Below are 20407 nucleotides of genomic sequence, written 5' to 3' on the forward strand. Positions count from 1 at the left end.
AGTTTTTTGTCTTGTTTCTGCTTTCTCCCTACAGTTCCACCAGGTGAGAAGAGTGATGACCATCCTTTTCCTTACTATGGTTATTTCATACTTTGGTTGCATGAAGGCTGCCCCCATGAAAGAAGCAAACATCCGAGGACAAGGTGGCTTGGCCTACCCAGGTGTGCGGACCCATGGGACTCTGGAGAGCGTGAATGGGCCCAAGGCAGGTTCAAGAGGCCTGACATCATTGGCTGACACTTTTGAACACGTGATAGAAGAGCTGTTGGATGAGGACCAGAAAGTTCGGCCCAATGAAGAAAACAATAAGGACGCAGACTTGTACACGTCCAGGGTGATGCTCAGTAGTCAAGTGCCTTTGGAGCCTCCTCTTCTCTTTCTGCTGGAGGAATACAAAAATTACCTGGATGCTGCAAACATGTCCATGAGGGTCCGGCGCCACTCTGACCCTGCCCGCCGAGGGGAGCTGAGCGTGTGTGACAGTATTAGCGAGTGGGTAACGGCGGCAGACAAAAAGACTGCAGTGGACATGTCGGGCGGGACGGTCACAGTCCTTGAAAAGGTCCCTGTATCGAAAGGCCAACTGAAGCAATACTTCTACGAGACCAAGTGCAATCCCATGGGTTACACAAAAGAAGGCTGCAGGGGCATAGACAAAAGGCATTGGAACTCCCAGTGCCGAACTACCCAGTCGTATGTGCGGGCCCTTACCATGGATAGCAAAAAGAGAATTGGCTGGCGATTCATAAGGATAGACACTTCTTGTGTATGTACATTGACCATTAAAAGGGGAAGATAGTGGATTTATGTTGTATAGATTATATTGAGACAAAAATTATCTATTTGTATATATACATAACAGGGTAAATTATTCAGTTAAGAAAAAAATAGTTTTATGAACTGCATGTATAAATGAAGTTTATACAGTACAGTGGTTCTACAATCTATTTATTGGACATGTCCATGACCAGAAGGGAAACAGTCATTTGCGCACAACTTTAAAAAGTCTGCATTACATTCCTTGATAATGTTGTGGTTTGTTGCCGTTGCCAAGAATTGAAAACATAAAAAGTTTAAAAAAAAAATAATAAATTGCATGCTGCTTTAATTGTGAATTGATAATAAACTGTCCTCTTTCAGAAAACAGACACACACACACACACACAACAAAAATTTGAACCAAAACATTCCGTTTACATTTTAGACAGTAAGTATCTTCGTTCTTGTTAGTACTATATCTGTTTTACTGCTTTTAACTTCTGATAGCGTTGGAATTAAAACAATGTCAAGGTGCTGTTGTCATTGCTTTACTGGCTTAGGGGATGGGGGATGGGAGGGGTATATTTTTGTTTGTTTTGTGTTTTCTTTTTTGTTTGTTTGTTTTGTTTTTTAGTTCCCACAGGGAGTAGAGATGGGGAAAGAATTCCTTCAATATGTATTCTGGTTGATAAAAGATACATTTGTATGTTGTGAAGATGTCTGCAATATCAATCAGATGACTGGAAAGTGAATAAAAATTAAGGCAACTGAACAAAAAATGCTCACACTCCACATCCCATGATGCACCTCCCAGGCCCCGCTCATTCTTTGGGCATTGGTCAGAGTAAGCTGCTTTTGACGGAAGGACTTAAGTTTGCTCAGAACACATTCTTTCCCCCCCTCCCCCTCTGGTCTCCTCTTTGTTTTGTTTTGAGGAAGAAAAATCAGTTGCGCGCTCTGAAATATGTTACCACTGCTGTGAACAAGTGGACACATCGTGTCACATCATGACACACTCATAGTATAAGCATGGAGAACAGTGACTTTTTTTTAGAACAGAAAACAACAAAAAATAACCCCAAAATGAAGATTATTTTTTACAAGGAGTAAACATTTGCGTAAATCATGGTAAAGCTTAAAAAAAAAACTCATGGTAAGGCTTAACAATGTCTTGCAAGCAAAAGGTAGAGCCCTGTATCAACCCAGGAACACCTAGATCAGAACAGGAATCCACATTGCCAGTGACATGAGACTGAACAGCCAAATGGAGGCTATGTGGAGCTGGCATAGCATTTACCAGCAGTGCGGGAGGAATTTCTGAGTGGCCATCCCAAGGTCTAGGTGGAGGTGGGGCATGGTATTTGAGACATTCCAAAAGGAAGGCCTCTGAAGGACCCTTTAGAGGTGGCTCTGGAATGACATGTGTCAAGCTGCTTGGACCTCGTGCTTTAAGTGCCTACATTATCTAACTGTGCTCAAGAGGTTCTCGACTGGAGGACCACACTCAAGCCGACTTATGCCCTCCATCCCACCTCTGGATAATTTTGCATAAAATTGGATTAGCCTGGAGCAGGTTGGGAGCCAAATGTGGCATTTGTGATCATGAGATTGATGCAATGAGATAGAAGATGTTTGCTACCTGAACACTTAATGCTTTGAAACTAGACTTGAGGAAACCAGGGTTTATCTTTTGAGAACTTTTGGTAAGGGGAAAGGGAACAGGAAAAGAAACCCCAAACTCAGGCCGAATGATCAAGGGGACCCATAGGAAATCTTGTCCAGAGACAAGACTTCGGGAAGGTGTCTGGACATTCAGAACACCAAGACTTGAAGGTGCCTTGCTCAGTGGAAGAGGCCAGGACAGAGCTGACAAAATTTTGCTCCCCAGTGAAGGCCACAGCAACCTTCTTCCCATCCTGTCTGTTCATGGAGAGGGTCCCTGCCTCACCTCTGCCATTTTGGGTTAGAAGTCAAGTTGGGAGGCTGAAATAGTGGTTCTTGGAAAAATGGATCCCCACTGAAAACTAGTGCTCTAAGCCCATTCAGCCCATTTCACACCTGAAAATGTTAGTGATCACCACTTGGACCAGCGTCCTTAAGTATCAGAAAGCCCCAAGCAATTGCTGCATCTTAGTAGGGTGAGGGATAAGCAAAAGAGGATGCTCACCATAACCCAGGAATGAAGATACCATCAGCAAAGAATTACAATTTGTTCGATCTTTCTTTTAGAGCTAGTCTGTCTTTCACAGTACCATCTGAATACCTCTTTGAGAAGGAAGACTTTACATAGTATAGGTTTGTTTTGTGTTATTTGAAAATATTATTTTTGTAATTATTTTTAATATGTAAGGAATTCTTGGAATATCTGCTGTATGTTAACTTTATGCATCTTCCTTTCGAGGGACGAATTTAAAACAAACCCCCATCACAATCTTAAAGGATTGCAAGGGCCAGATCTGTTAAGTGGTTTCATAGGAGACACATCCAGCAATTGTGTGGTCAGTGGCTCTTTTACCCAATAAGATACATCACAGTCACATGCTTGATGGTTTATGTTGACCTAAGATTTATTTTGTTAAAATCTCTCTCTGTTGTGTTCGTTCTTGTTCTGTTTTGTTTTTTAAAGTCTTGCTGTGGTCTCTTTGTGGCAGAAGTGTTTCATGCATGGCAGCAGGCCTGTTGCTTTTTTATGGTGATTCCCATTGAAAATGTAAGTAAATGTCTGTGGCCTTGTTCTCTCTATGGTAAAGATATTATTCACCATGTAAAACAAAAACAGTATTTATTGTATTTTAGTATATTTATATAATTATGTTATTGAAAAAAATTGGCATTAAAACTTAACCGCATCAGAAGCCTATTGTAAATACAAGTTCTATTTAAGTGTACTAATTAACATATAATATATGTTTTAAATATAGAATTTTTAATGTTTTTAAATATATTTTCAAAGTACATAAAATCTGGGGGTTCTGGGTTTTTTTCTCTTTACTGTAAAACAAACATGAAAACGTGTTTTATTATAAATACGTGTGTTCCTTGCTTTAAGACTAATCTGACTAGTTTTAGCAATTAAACAGCCCTGCAGAGAAGATACTTATTTGAAAGCCTGGGAGGCCAATCCTGCAGTCTGTGAGCTTTTGAGAAGTTGTAGGATTGGATCTGTCTTCCATGTTGTAAGATGGGAGTGTCATTTTCTCGGACACTTGAAAGTTTTACCCCTTTGAAGTGATATACTTTCATCAGATACCAAACCATGTATCCTAGCAACATCAGGATCCACGAATCACGGCTGGCTGGCTGGCTCTATCTGATTATAAAATAACTGTTAAAAAAAAAATCAAAGTAGGTTTACTTAGGGATAATGAGAACAAATTGGCCCAAATTTAGAAAGTCAAGTACTGGAAAAAGAAAAAGAAATTCAATATTTGGAGACAGGTCACATACTCACAGTTTAGCAATGGTGCCATTTGCAGTATGTATTTGTATCCATAGCACTGATTTAATTTTTGTACGTGGAGCACACAGATTTTATATCATAGTACCCACAATCTAACAGATTGCTAGGATTTCTAAAAGGATTTGCCTCCGTGATGGCTGCCAAGCCGCTGGGTAATTTAGTTAAAGTGTTTAAAGTTATCACTAAATCTTAGGGAAATAAATGGAAGGATTTTAAATCAGAGAAAGGGCCATTAAGGAAAAAAAGCATCTGTTCTTACTCTTCAGCCTCCCCATTTGAACACTGACAACCCATCCCATAACGTGGTGAACTATATCTGTGCAATGTATCATTTCTATTTCTAAACATACACACATGGTTTCCTCTTGTATTGTCTTATAAATAAGGATCAGGAAAGTCATAACAAACATTGACTTGTGTTGTGTATACGGAAAAACAGATCGAAAGAGATGAATTACTCTATCCTAATCTGTCCAGTGAACTTGAAAAGTACTCTAAACTCTAAGAGAAGCCCTTGACTGCCAGTCATGACAGCCTAGCCATGGAATTAGAACTTTGATAAACTTCAGGCTTGACCAATTTTCATAGTCAGAGGATCAAAATATTTTTTAAATGGTTGAGTAAAAAAAGTAAAAATTAAACATGACATCCAAATTACTTGAAGTTAAACGAGTTTGGTAAACATGACTGAAAGTTTTCATTAGAAGATGAGGTTGGAGAAAAAACCAAAATAGAGACATCTACTAAATTATCCAACTTGGAGTTAATAGGAGTAACCAATGTGTACTGCATTCATTGAGTAAGCAGTTAAACTTGTTTAATTATTAAGATGCCTGGAAATAACTCAGATCATTGCTTTAATCTGTTGTTTTTCACCATACTGATAAGCCTCTGTGGTGATTAGCTGTGTCTATGAAATCTTTTTATGAGCTAAACTAATTCTATGAATAATAAGACAGTTCTGAATGAGAACCTGGACTAAATCTTAGAATGGGTCAGTGTTAAATTGTTCCTCATTCATTTAAGTGGCTTCTAGATCTGGATAAAATGTCAAACACTTTTTGAACTGCAATAAATGGCTTCAGGCATTGCCTCAGTTCAGCCAGCACCCCCAGTAGTGTTAAGGTTTAAGCTTATTGTAAAACATACATGTCTCCCTCATGTTCTAACATCAAGCCTGGTCTATAAGTTAAAGTGGAAATGGCTGCATATTTTGACAAACCATTGTTAAGTAAAGACTGTTAATTGGGATAAAAAACAATATAAGTGTACATAAATTTAGGAAGATGAAGTGTTTAGCTTGCAAAAAGCCATTCACAGATTTGATCCAACCTCAAAATGTTGACCAGCAAAATTAGTGTTTGATGGAACACAGGCCATCCTTTTAGCTGTGGGTTTTTAAACTGTGGTTTTAAAGGTCGGTTGGCTGCTTGGTTTGGGGACAATCGGGGGTAATGGTTGGGAATCTGACTTTTGTTGTTACATTGAACTAACTGGTGGTTGGTGAACTCTCCACCTAATAGCTAAACTTAGCAACTAGAGTGGGTGAAGCCACTCCAAACCAGCCCATGTTTGTGGACATTCCTTCTAATAAACACCCTGCCTGCATGTCTATCCCCAGCCTTGTGAGTATGATCATCCATTCTCTCAATTCTGGCCACCATTTGAATTATTTGTAGGGAATAAAAGGCAAAGTCCTTTTTAGTAAGTGATTATTTGCAGTAAATTACTTGAAGACTATGTTTAAATATTAACAGAAAAAATACTGTGACCTTACACATTATCATCATTGAGAAGACCCATTTCTGTGGCACTCTGTAGGATTTCTATAGGCCTTTACCTCACCCCCACCCCCTAATTATTTACAAGGCACAGAGCACCAGATTAGGAGCTCTTTAGCCTGGCATTTGCTTTTCTAAGAACAATCCTGTGTGCTTGGTAACGTCAGTACCATGGAATTGTAAAAAGCAAGCCTTCCAATTAAACCTCACCACACAAACAATAAACAAGACCTTTGCATTTAAGTGTGAACTGCTATTTTATATCTGGCAAAACAAAAGTCCTTTCCTTTAGAAAAATAAGCCTATCTGTCCTGAAAAAAGCCTCACACACAATGTTGTAGTTAATGACAGGACTTGTCTCAAGTCTGTAAATGACCAAAAAGTGTTAGTTGAAATCCTGAGCTTGAGGTGTATGTTCTACATTTAGAAAGGACATAAAGATGATTCTGCAGCTCTGCACTTTGGTACTGTATTCTATTTCAAATGGTTCCTTAGAAACCAGGGGCTGGTCTGCATAAAACGTCTGAACCCAGGGGAAATATTTTCGTCTGGCTTAAGTGCTCACAATTTGAAAAAATCCATATCAAGTACTGCAGTACACATTTAAATTTATTTAGTCAAGCTGCATTCTCCATTGAGCCCTAACATTTAAAAAATAGTTGCTAAACTGGGATTTGGTGCATATCAGGAAGGAAAGAGGAAAAAGACATAAAACAGAAACCTTACCCAGCAGAGACCTTCTCCAACAGATACCAAGCAGTGTTTACTTGCAGATAACAGTACCCACACTCTCCTCCAGTTAGACTCATGCAATGATCTCAAAGTGTGGACTGCAACCAGCATCTGCATCTCTGGGAACTTGTTACAAATGCAAATTCTCAGTTCCCATCCCAGACTTACTAAATAAGAAGCTCTGGGGGTAGAGGACAACAATCTGAGTTTTAACAACCCGTCTAGCTGATTCTGTGCCCACTCAAATTTGAGGATCATTCGACTAAGGGGATTAAACAGCCTTTCACATGTTCTAGATAATAGGAAGATGGCACATCCCAAGAATTTGGAACTTTGAGATCTGATCCCAATCATGTCACTAACTCTTTTCTTGGCCCTGAAAACATCAAACCATCTATGTTTGCATTTCCTAAACAACGCAAAAGTGATGGGTGCTCGCAGGTGGAGCAATGCTTAGTGTTGTGAGAGAAGAGTGCACTGATGGTTTGAAAGTGAGCATGCAAATATGAGCCAGGAAAGCCCAGTGCCATTCATATTCAACAATTTTTTTTTCTTTCCTTTCAAAGCAACAGCAGTAGTGGATTCGGGACCCAGAGCATGTAGTCGTTTGTAACACATTTGGAACGACTGTGAGAAATGAGAAGCAACATGCAGCAAATTAATAAGGAAAAGATTATTCCATCTGGGGAGCTGGGCTCTGCACATGCCAACACAGCCCATTCTCTGTGAAATAGCGTTTTATAGGTCACAAATTAAATCAGCATCCTGAATTAATCAGATATTAACATCCAGCTGAGGAAATCTAGGTTCACAGCTCCAGAATGACCGGACTATAAATTCAAAGGGCTTCCCTAGACGTTGTGGCAAAGCTTTTCCATGTTGTAGGAACTGGTTTCTGGAAATGAGGACCTCAACATAGCTATTCCCATCTCTGTGTGTATGCGTATGTGTGTGTGCACACTCCTGCACATTTTACACTGCAAATTGCATTAAAAGATTTTTCTATTTCTGGGATGGACAGGAGGGTGTCCAATCCATTAGGCAATACGGAAGCCTGAATTCTAACAAGCCTACCTTGGAGAGCCAGGTATGTTGGTAGTTCAATCACTAGGTTGGCCAACCCTTTCCAGTATCTGAGCCTCCATGCCCTCATCTGTCAGAGGAAGAGGCTGAACTTGGGGGATCTCCCAAGAGGATGGTCTTGGAGGTAAATTTCAGTTTTAAGACTACAATTTTGGCCGGGCGCGGTGGCTCAAGCCTGTAATCCCAGCACTTTGGGAGGCCGAGGCGGGCGGATCACAAGGTCAGGAGATCGAGACCACAGTGAAACCCCGTCTCTACTAAAAATACAAAAAATTAGCCGGGCGCGGTGGCGGGCGCCTGTAGTCCCAGCTACTCAGGAGGCTGAGGCAGGAGAATGGCGGGAACCCGGGAGGCGGAGCTTGCAGTGAGCCGAGATGGCGCCACTGCACTCCAGCCTGGGCAACAGCGTGAGACTCCGTCTCAAAAAAAAAAAAAAAAAACTACAATTTCATTCTTCCTACTTTATTATTTGCCATTAAAAGAGATTAAAGAGGTTTCTGAAGCACTTGAAGGCTGGGATGCATTCTGAGATAATTCATTGGGCATTGCCTGCCTCCCTCCATAGTTGGTGTCCTTATTTCTTGGCACTTGCCACAAGATTAAAAGCAGGAGGCACCTCGAGTTACTGTGGTGGTTGGGGAGGATGTGACCCAAGGAATGTTTCTACTTCATATGCAACTATAAAATTATTACCAACTGTCTGACAAGCAGGCAGAAAATACCTTGGGGAAGGTGCCCAAATATTCTTCAAGATGCAAACTTTCTACCGGTCTCTAACCTTACTTTCAAAGCCAGGCAATGCATTTACCTTTGTTTTATGTAACTCATTCAACTGTATGACATGGTGCCTGGCAAGGAGAGATTCCTTGTGTTTTGCCAAGTTGCAGAGTCAGGAAACTCTGAATGAAACTGCTGAATTAGCATCCTGTAGAGTCACTGTTTATTACAGAGTTCTCTGAATGAAATGGGTTTGCATCTCTGTTCTTTGGGGCTTTATAAATTCACCAAGGATATACAGCTCCCAGCCTGCTTCACCACCACCCCCGAGCACTCTGGATAATTCCTTCTCTTGAGAGGATGGCCTTGAGAACGTGTCTCATAACAAATCACAGCAACACCACATTCAGCAGCAGATTTCCTCAGAGGAACAGCAGATATTTCAGAATGGTAAAGAGGTCATTCTGAGTGGAGCTTTGGCTAGTTTAGGAGACAAACCTCACTGGCATGCCAGGGTTTGAAACTCCTTATTTCAGCAATCCAACTTTGGTTTACTCCTGGCCTTGAGTCCTTTTTGCCTGAATCTCTGAGAAATCTATGTTTTTGTTCAATCCACCTCTGCTCCCACTTCATGCCCTGCTTCCCTTCCTGATGACCTCAGAGCTCTGCTTCCTCTGGGATCCAACGTCTCACCTCTCAGGGGGCACATAATAAAGAGTGGAGTCTGAATCCCAACTCTGCTACAAGAGCTGTGTGACTGTAGGCAAGTCACTTAACTTCTCTGTGCTTCCGTTTCCTCACCTGCAAAGGACAGGTAAAAATATTCCCACTTACCTCATGGGATTTTGTGATAATTAAATTAGGTAATACATATAAAGCACTTAGGAAAGTTATGGACCCATGAGAAAGCCTCAGAAAGTGTTTACGAACTCTTGGTAGTCACTCTGCTGACTGGTAATAAGCTGGGCTCATCTAGTACACACTTCAGAGACTTTTTTCTTATATTCAGAATCCTGGAAGAGATCGCATCTCATCTGTGCCATTAGCATCCAGGGTCACTTTGTCTTTTCTGGAAGACTCAGAGAGATAACTCTTGTTTACCCCACTAGCAATAATATTGCTTGGCAGTTAAGCTGTGGCCACTACATACACTCAGGCAAATGGAAGAGATATACTACAACAAAGGGTGATTTTCTAGACTGTACATTCCAAATGAAGCCCATTATCCCTAAGTGTCTATCCCAGCTGAATGGCAATGACTGAAGCCAGGATGCAATAGATGAACTCATGTAGTCTGAAAGAAACAAGGGGCTACAGTCACATTTCTAAAAACAGACATGGCACATCAGGAAAATCCTGCCTTAACCTCTGCCCCATGTCCTTGACATACATTTAACCCATTGCACAATTATAGTGACTAGTACTTACTATAAGCAGGCAGTGTTCAATGCATCTTATGCAGATTTTCTCACTGCACAACAATCCATAAACTAGGTGGTAGTTTTAGTACTCCCATTTTAGAGATGAAAAAACTAAGGCAGAGATAATCCAATTAAGTTGGCAAAGGCTGCAACACTTGTGAGTAACAGGGCAGCCTGGATCTGGAGCCACTCTTAAACCACTGCAAAATTTAAAAGTATAAAGGGCATTGAGTACAGAAGGAAAAAAAAAAAATAGGTGGTGGTTCGGGGGAGGGGAGTGGAATAGCTAGTTACATGTCCAAGGGATTTGGCTTCCATCAGAGAGAGAGACCACTAGTGGTGCTTAGAATTTTTAGCTTTCAAAAGAGTACTGGATTGCGCTTTTAAGGGTTAACATGCAAACAGTCTCTCATTGCACGGGGGCCTTTCCAAAAGTGGATACAACCCTGCTCTGTGCTGAAAAACCTGATCGTAGGGTTTCTAGAGCTTCATGCCAGCTGTTTCCAATACTTGGATATGGGGCAGTTGTCACCCCTTTAACCTCATGGCCAATCTGAAGAGCTTCCTGTGAATTGCTGGGATTGGGAAGATAGGCAGAGTGTTGTGGAACCACTTGCAAAACTCAGGAATGCCCAATCCTCTCTAGGTCAATACTTTACAGTTATTTTGTGTTTGAGATTGGTGGAGAAGAGAAAGGACAATGACTCAGGCCTGCTGGGTCTGCAATAGCCCTGGCCACCAGCGCCAGCCTTCTCTCCCCCATTCCTCCATGTATAGCAGACATCACTTGTAAGTCCTTGCTGCACCTCAGCCTCAGAAGTCATCTCAAGGTCATGCTCCACTGCCAGTTGAATTGAATTGAACCAAAAGATGAACTCAGTTTGCTATCTTGGCTTCCCCAGTTTCTTAAGAACAGATCCCATTGGTGATGGGGTAGATAAGGTAGTAAAGTCAAGGTGCTGAGGACTGGATGTGCCCCTCGGGTTGAGCAGAAGTTAGATGCGAAAGGGTGAAGAATGTTCTATAATGAGTATAAAGACTTCTATCCATGGGCTTCAGACAGATGGTCCATATGCAAAGAATCCAAGTAAAGGGTAAGATTACTCTAGGAATTGGTTGAACACAAGGACAAGTATTTGGCAACAGGCAATACTATTACATCCCTATTTTGTACCAGATGCCATGCTAAATGCTTTGCATGCTATCTAAAATACTCATCAATCATGAGATAGATGTAATTTGAGAGACAAGAGAACTGACAACACAGTAGCCTAAATAACTTGCCGAAGGTCACACAGTTAATAGATGATATAGTCAGGTTTGAAGCCACATCTATATAATCCCAAGGCCTCAAATTTTAACCACCAGGCTGGTGGCTCTCAATCTTGACCTGTACATTTGAATCACATAGGGAATTTTAAAAATATGTCTATACCCAGATGAGTTAAATCAGAATCTCTGGGAGTGGGGCCCTGGAATCTGTATTTCTTAAAGATCTTTCCAGTGGTTTTATTGACCAGCCAGGGTAGAAGTGCTGCCCCAGATTCTTCTTCCTCCAGGTAAACAGGAGTCAGAGGTATCAGAGATTTCTACCCAAGGGACTCAGAGCCCTAACCTGGTTCCAAATTTGGGTGTGGGATTCTAATGACTGGGAATTAACCAGACAGGACCCTAGTTCTATAGGAAATTTAGTAGGACCCTTGCTATAGAAACAAGAAAAATGATTATAGATAGTAAAATCAACATTCAGAGTCAGAATGGACCCACCAGAAACTCAATCTAACACTGAGCTCCTGAACGAGGCTCCTTAAATTTATTAAGATTCCCTGTGATTAGAAACAGGAGAGGCACTAATGGCTGCAGGAGGGCTGAGTCTACAGATGAGGATCTCTCATCTACAGATGAGGATCAACTGACCCAGTGCTGAAGCAAAGAGAGCTCTATGGTCTTCTCACAGGCAGGTCATCACCTGTCCCACCTCCAAGCAACCTGCTGTGAGCCAACAACGTGTTTCCACACATTTCACACTGCTTAGCTCATTCTGATGGACTCAAAAGGCTTTACTAAGTTGAAGCAATGAGAAAAAAAAAAACAATCCCTGTTGACTGGAGTGTTTTCTCTGTTTTCAGAAGTGACTGTTAGATTAGTGTTTGGCTTTATCTTCTGCATCTTCTAATAATTTTATCTCCTTCCCATCCCTACCTCAAACTTGCAAGCAGTGAGTCTTGCTTGACAGTAGGAAAAAACATCTCCGAGTCTCACTGCCCCTTCCTGGAGGGCTTGTTTTAGAAGCAATGCAGGACATGCCCAGCTTAGCCAGGCCACGGGGCTAATCGAATTTGGCAGATGTTCTGCGTCAGCAGGCACCAGGGTGCTAATGCCCCGGGTCAGCTGGTGAGAGGGTAAGTGGGCAAATGTCTGGCTTCTTCCCTGTGTTTTCAAGACAGGAATCTGAGTACCAGTAATCACTAGCCTATGGGACCAGAGGTTATTTTGGGCCTTCTTTTATCCAATGGAAAGTTAGGGGTGTGACATCTGAAACTGCCAAGGAGCATCCGGTTTCACCCTTATCCAGGACATGTCCCTAGAGGAAATGGAAGCAATGTCAAGGAGACCAAAATGCAGGTGTCAGAACTACCCTTTGTTTTTTATTTCTGTGCCATTTGTTTTCATCCATTCCTTTCACTTTCAGCTCACCTTTCCACTACTCTGGTTCAGGTCTTCATTGCATCGTGCCCAGGCTATCCCAGCAGCCTTCCAACCATCTCTCTACCTCCAATCTCTCTACCCCCACCCACTTCCAATCTATCCTCCCATGATAGCAGAATGATCTCTCTGAAGGTTCAATGAAAATAATGAATGTGAAAACACTTCGTAATACATTACACAAATAGCAACACCCACCTATACACAAACGTACCAATGTGGCAGGAGAGACAGAAATGCAGTCTTTACTCACTGTTGACAATGCAGGTGTAAAGGCCAGTGCACTGCAAGGAAATGAAATAGACTGAGAGGAATGTTTTTGGGAAATAATGGTCTAAGTTGGCACACACAGTACTGGAACCCTCAAACGAGTCCTCAAAAAGGCATTCAAGGTGGCCTTGTCTGCTTGGTAATTGTATGTCACTGTGATAAACCTGATGAGAGATGTAAGATGTACATCTAATTATGCCCATTTTTCAGGGAACTGAGGCTGAGAGAGGGAGTAATTTGCAGAAGATCACTCAGTGAGCATATGGCAGAACTAGAATATAAATTCAAAGGATATATGCTTTTCAAGTGTGCCATATTGATACAGATACATTAATGTGAGTGGATGGATGGATGGATGGATGGATAGATGAATGGATGAATAGAGCATATGATTTCCCCCCTTTAACATGTCACACAGCTCTCCATTGCTGACAGAGTACCAATTGGTGATACTGACATTATGGCCTTATAGGACGTAGCTTTATTTTCCTACTTTAATGTCCAGACAACTTCCAACACACTTGAGAGTGCGCTCCAACCCTACTTCTCCCTATTTCCTAAATGTACCTCGCATTCTACCTCCTCTGCACCTTTGTCCATTTCCTGTCTCCCTCTCTGATTATAAAATCCCTACCTAACCATAACCCATAATAAGGCTGCCAGAAAAAACATCAAACCAAATGAATAATTGTTTAATATAAGTACGTGCAAATACTCCATGGAACATATTTATAGTAAAAAATGATTTGTATTCATTTAAATTCAAATTTCACTGGGTGTCCTGCAATTTTAATTGTAAAAATCTAGCAAACCCACACATCAGGCAGTTGTCCCATGTGCACCCTCTGGTTTTCTTCTGCCATCTCAAGGTGGGATTTAGCACTTCTTTGAATTTTTCATACACAATTCACTCTCACTAAATAATGAGCAATGTGTATTTTATGGAAGACTTCTTAATAAATGTAAAAATGAAGTTTACATTCCATAATTGACATTTTATTTTTAACAGTTCTTATTAAAAATGGCCTTATGGCTGGGCATGGTGGCTCAGGCCTGTAATCTCAACACTTTGGCAGGCTGAAGCAAAATGATTGCTTGAGACCAGCCTGGGCAATACAGCGAGACCCCGTCTCTACAAAAAAAATTGTTTTTTAATTAGCTGGGTGTGGTGGCACGTGCCTGTAATCCCAGTACTCAGGAGGCTGAAGTGAGAGGGTCACTTGAGCCCACAAGTTTGAGGCTGCAGTGAGCTATGATCATGCCATTACTCTCCAGCTTGGGTGACAGATTGAGACCCCATCTCTAAAAGTCATTAAGTGTCCTTTTGACCATTTCCCTACATAGCATTTCGTGCTGATCACCTACTCTCACTCTCTATTATGCACAGAAGCTTTCACTTTTCAGACCCAGGCACTAGTCCACGGCTTGTTTGTATACCATGGTAGACTTATCAAAGCAAATTTTCGATTAGGCAGGTTACTCTCTACAAATGAATTTTCTATGAGTATAAAAAATGTTTCTATATGTTTAGAATCTTCAAGGTTCAATTGCATGAAGCCTTTAGCATTTTCTTGGGAAAAATAATTGCTCCCTTACTAAGCCACAGTTACTTGTATAAACTCTTCTAGAGCAGAGGACACTCATTCGCCTGCGTACCCACTGCAGTTCACCTAGCCATGTACCAGAAAGCACTAAACAAGTGTCTATTAAATTGAATGAATGCAGTGTAAGACCACATTGTAAGTGTATTTAGCCCTAAATGGCTACAACATTGTTTGCAGCAGCCAAGGAATGGATCCCAGCAGTCAGGGAAAGCTACTTGATAGTCTAATTGAGTAATTCTGCACAGTAGTTGCACATTAGGCATCTGGGGAGATTTTTAAAAATCGTGATCTGTACACCCCATCCCACATCAGGTAAATCAGAATCTCTGGGGGTGAAGCTCAGGCATCAACATTATTTTCAAAGCTCCCAGGTGATTTTACCAGGCAGAAAAGGTTAAAAATGATGAACAGTTGCTGGAGATTTGGACTAATATTATTCTCTGGGTCTAATACATGACAGAGGAGAGAGACCAAGACCATCAGAGGGAGAGCTATGGATTTCTTTTTTGCTTTTCCCTGTTGTAGATGTTTTAGAGTTTACACTGTTCTTTCACATGCATGCATACCTGCCACATCCCACCCCCACCACATAGTCTGGCCACTGAGCCTTGTGCTGTGTGTTCACTTTGAGAGTGTGAAGAACAAAATGGCTACAGCCATGCTATGTAAATATGCAATCTTAGTTTTGGCTTGGTTGAGTATTGCTTCCCCAGGTTCCCAACTCCACTTTTACTGTTTTAGGTTCTGGTTTCACCAAGAATTCAGTGGCTGTGGTACTTCCTGGGTATGAGAAAATAAAGAACTTGTAAAGCGGAATTAGCCAGCTTTCCACACCCCCACCTTCACCACACACCAACCTGCACTGACAGTCAGAGGAAAACCAAGGGAATTGTTTCCTCCTGGTTTGGACACATTCCACTTGAAGCTCCTCCAGGCATTGTGAAGCAGAATTCCTTTCAGTATATGTGACTGTAAAGGGATGAATTTTTGAACTGGAGACTTTGAAAATAAGGATGAGCATGTACAGAGTGAAAGCATGGGCCTCAAGTCAGCAGATTGGAATCCCTGACCTTGCTGTGTACGTCTCCAGCCACATAAGCTAAGCAGGTCACCCCTCACTTCTTTCAGCTTTGGTCTTCTCCTCTGCAAAAGAAGTTTCGAGACTGGGTAATTTACAAAGAATGGAAATTTATTTCTGACTGTTCTGGAGGCTGGAAGGTCCAAGATCATGGCACCAGCAGGTTCAGCTGTCTTGTGAGGGCTGCTCTCTGTTTACAAGATGGCACCTTGATGCTACATTTTTCAGATGGGAGGACACTATGTTCTCACATAGAAGAAGGGATGGGAGAGTGAGAACGGGCCAAACTCCTTCCATTAAGCCCTTTCACAGTGACATTAGTCGGTTTACCTAAACATGTCCCAAAAAGGCCCACCTCCCAACACTGTTGCACCGGGGATTCTTTTCAACACATGAATTTTGCAGGGACCATTTAGACCACAGCCAGGAGGATGCTGAATTTCAGGACCTTAAGGTTCCCTCCAGCTCTAAATACTTCATAGATTCTAAGTCCTGCAGCAGTACATGAGAAGTCTATTGAGACTCCCTAAACCATTCTCAAGAAAGTAAAGGCCCAGAGCCCTGCTTACATATGTGCTCAGATGGTGCACTGAAATGAGCAGTAGATAGGAGCCAGAAAACAAGTGCAAGTCCCATTTCTGCCTTGAACTCACTCTGTGTTTTTGAAAAAGTCATGTTCTTTCTCTGAGCCTTCATTGTCTCAGCTGTAAGATGAATGTTAGAACAGATCATCTCTACTGTTCCTTTCAACTCTGCCATTCTAGGGATGTTGGATGTCCTAGTGGCTGAGGGTTCATGTTACAATAAATATGAAATTGAAACATAAAACAGCACTCAAAACATGAAGGAGAAATTGGGATTAAGAAACTAGAAAATACCTATTGTGTAAGAGAGAGAAGTGAACCAAACACAAATGCAAGTGGACGGAAGGAAGGGAGGGGGGAGGGAGGGAGGGAAATAATTCATAAGTAAAATTTAAATTCTAGATCTCTTTTATCTAACTGATGAAAAATATCTATAATTGCATTTTAACTTAAATATTAAAATTATATTACATTTCATAAAGAATGCTTCAACTCTTCAAATGAACAAGTATGTTGTTTGCAAAATTAACTTTTTTTTTCTGTAAACCTACGTGGCTTTTTCTGAAGAGAACTAACTAGGTTAATAAGACCATATTCCGTCAATTCTTACTGACAAATAATCACCATGTCCCAAAGTCTTAGGTCTTATTTTTTCCTTTTCCCATTTGGTCTTTTTTTTTTTTTTCCATTTAGTCTTTTAAAAAGCTATTTAAAGACCTTCAATTTTAGATGCACACTCTTTGGCTTGGTACTTGAAGCCCCTTGTGATCTGACTTCATCTAGGGAGGGTTGCAGGCCTCACCTTTCCCTGCTCTCCTGTACATACCCCAGGGTCCACTTTTATTGAACCAGCTACTGCCTGTTTCCAAACTATGCCTCACCCCTCTCATCCCTGGTTTTTTGTTTGTCCTTTCTCACTCCTGCTTCTGCACAAATAAATCATTCAAGACTCAAATTCCACTTCTTCCTTAAAACTTCCTCTGATTTTCTAAGCTGGAAACAATTTCCCACAGGCCCTGTTGTGGAAATCCCCATCTACATTATTTCTATGTCTCTAGTGGCACTTAGTGTTTTCCGTCCTGCAATAAGGCTTCTAGAATATGACCTTCTGAAGAGCAAGGCTTGTGTCTGAGGACAGCACACGGAACAGTGTTTACGGGGCCAGGCCTGGCTGTCGGACAGACCTGGGCTTGACTCTTGGCTCTGTTGCTGGTTGCAGGGTGACCTAAGCAGGCTACTTGACCTCTTAACTTCAGTTTACTCCTCTATAAAATGTGGATGGTACCTACTTCATAGGCTTAGAATGAAACCCAGGGAGATAACAAATGTAAAATAACTGTTACTATAGCACTTATTATATGTCGGACCCTGAAAGCACCTGACATTTGTTGTTTTTTTTTTTTTTCACTGTTAAAATAACTTCAATTTATCTTGCATTTTACAGAAGTCTATGAACGATTTTTTAAAAGCACCTGTTTACTCCATATTATGTTTCTCTGACAGTTGTTGAAGTAGGCAATGAGTATGTCAACAGCTTGAGCATCAGCGTCTTGCAAAGATTTCAGACTAACCAACCACTCACCAAAGAACTTGGCAGCTTTTTTTAATCTTGTTTTTAATACAACGGTATATCGACTCTGATGGCAAACCTGTCCAGCCACATCTCCATAACATGCTTTGCAAAATCAGTGATTAGCAAATTAGTTAGCTTTGGTAAGGAGCTTGATAGTTATAAAATTCACAACTTCACAGAAACTATTAATATTAAGTAAGCCACACTTTATACATGAAGAACCTGACTCCCAAAGAGCTTAAGGGTCTTGCTCAAAACTAATCATTCTGTTAGTAAGTAGGCAGTCTGGTTCCATAATCCATGGTCTTGTCCACTGTGCTATATTGATTCTATTCTCTGATTGTTATTTATTTATTTATTCATTCATTTATTGAGATGGAGTCACTCTGTTGCCCAGACTGGAGTGCAATGGTACGATCTTGGCTCATTGCAATCTCCACCTCCCGGATTCAAGCGTTTCTCATGCCTCAGTCTCCTGAGTAGCTGGGATTGCAGGTGTGCGCCATCATGCCCACTTAATTTTTGCATTTTCAGCAGTAATAGGGTTTCACCATGTTGGCCAAGCTGGTGTCGAACTCCTGACCTCCAGTGATCCACCCTGCTCAGCCTCTCAAAGTGTTGGAATTACAGGCATGAGCCACCATATGCATCCTGATTGTTATTTATTTTTATCTGTGAGTAATTCACATTTATTTTCTTATAGAACCTAGCACACCATTGGTATGAAGTAGATGCTCAAGAAATAATTACTTGAAGTGACTCGAAGAAATTCACCTGGTTAGATGCATTTGTGCTGTTGTAAGATTAGCCACTTGAATGACATGTTTGTAGGGAGCCAACAAACAACTGGTGAGCCTGGGGGGCTCTTCTGGTTTCCCTCCTTGGGCTCATTTCTATAACCTCCTTAAGTGAGTGAGCCTAAGATACATTGCTCTAGCCCTGGAAAGAAAAGATTTCATTTTAAAAATTGTTTTTCTAAGGAAATGTCAACAATACTAAACACACCCACATATTTCAGAGAACGAATCATGACAGAAAAAAGATTACTATTTTGCTGTGTGACCTTAGGCAAGTCATTTGGTATCCCTTAGACTTAGTCTCCTCGTCTGTACAATGGCAGGGCTGAACATAATAATCTTTAAGCTCCAACCTTTAGTGATTCCATGTTGTTGTATGTTTTATTCTTCTTTTGATATCTCAAGATATGTCTTAAAGCACACAGGATGCAGAAATGTAGAAATTTGATTTTTATAGGCTGTATTTGTACAATGCAAAGAACAAAACCGAAATAAAAGCATTTTTGCTCATAGGGTTATTTCCATAACTACTCACAAATCTGCACAGTATTAGTAGTAATAGCACCTCCTGTAAATTTAAAATACTTTTGCATTTATACAGGCTTTTAGAGATTTTTCAAATCCTTTCACTGCATTGTTAAGAGGTCCCCAGACTGTTGAAAAACATCCCAACACAAACATGAAAGACAGATGCATAGAAAGCTTGAATGTTATCTGTACATCTAGTGTTTATTAAACACCCATTATTTCTAAGTTCTGTAAAGAAACTTGAAAGACATACCCTAGACTCAAAACTCCTGCCACTTAAAAAGTAAGACATGCAAACATATGCAGTTACAAATTAAGAGTATGAAAATACTGTGTAAACAATGGCCTTCCCGAAACCGCTTCTGCAAAATTATAACTAAGGAAATTATGACAGTGAAAGGTATTAGACCTAACCAACTCCATCTTGCTTCTAACCTCTAAACTGTCCTTCTCCATTCCTGGGTGTAGGCTGAACTAACCTTGGGAAGGAATTTACTTTATAGTTTAAATAATAGCCCTTCCCCAAAACTAAACTGTTCTTGTAAAATGAATGAAAGGCCACCAGCCACCAAGTTAGAATGGTAGGGGCTGGAATTCTAGATATTACCAGCCATTATTCCGGAGGTCATAAGATTTGCAGCTTCCCCAATTACTCTTAAAGGTAACATCACTATTGTGAATCTAAGATGGGCCTTTTGAGATGTCTTTTCAGGTTTTTGTATTTCTACCAACTGGATGGTCCCACCTGGACCTGCCAACCAGTTCTGTGGCCTCCACCCAGGAACTGACTCAGCATAAGAGAACAACTTTGATGCCCTATGATTTCATCCCTGAGCCAACCAATCAGCACTCCTGATTCACCAGCCTGCTACCCACCAAATTATCCTAAAAACTCTGGTCCCCGAGTTTTTGGGGAGACTGATTTGAGTAATAATAAAACTCCAGTCTCCTGCACAGCTGGATCTGGGTGAATTACTCTTTCTCTATTGCAATTCCCTTTTCTGGATAAATCAGCTCTGTCTAAGCAGTGGGCAAGGTGAACCCTTTGGGTGGTTACAAATTTAGAGGCTTATCCAGGATTGCCCTTGTGGCTACCTACCCATGGTTCAGTAGCCCCCTCCAGCAATGGATCCAGAGGCCAGTCGAAGCAGCCACCTAGTTCACCTGGACTGGGAGCTGACTCTGGTACTCACTCCACTGATGGGGCACTCCCGACCCAATGGGCATGGATTTAATTGCAATAGAGAAATAGTCCTAGGGAGACATCCCATAACTGGAGCCCTATCACAGGGTGTCTGTCTATAGCCCTACTGC

General features: G+C 41.2%; 1 protein-coding gene and 1 long non-coding RNA gene across 12 annotated transcripts in view; one reads left to right on the forward strand and one right to left on the reverse strand.

The window, feature by feature from the left end:
• BDNF (brain derived neurotrophic factor) overlaps nucleotides 1–3626 on the forward strand; it is a 69570-nt gene extending 65944 nt beyond the window's left edge. For all 6 annotated transcript variants that reach the window (XM_005578349.5, XM_065528366.2, XM_065528365.2 and 3 more), the window contains exon 2: nucleotides 35–3626. In XM_005578349.5, coding sequence (XP_005578406.1) covers nucleotides 35–799 — 765 coding nt within the window. In that variant the 3' untranslated portion in view covers nucleotides 800–3626. The remainder of the gene's footprint in view (nucleotides 1–34) is intronic.
• The window catches only part of LOC123568769 (uncharacterized), a 171216-nt gene that overhangs the window by 21824 nt on the left and 128985 nt on the right, over nucleotides 1–20407 (reverse strand). The gene's annotated exons all lie outside the window — the stretch shown is intronic.

The sequence above is a fragment of the Macaca fascicularis genome, chromosome 14 (assembly GCF_037993035.2).
Source record: "Macaca fascicularis isolate 582-1 chromosome 14, T2T-MFA8v1.1".
Taxonomy (NCBI): Eukaryota; Metazoa; Chordata; class Mammalia; order Primates; family Cercopithecidae; genus Macaca; species Macaca fascicularis.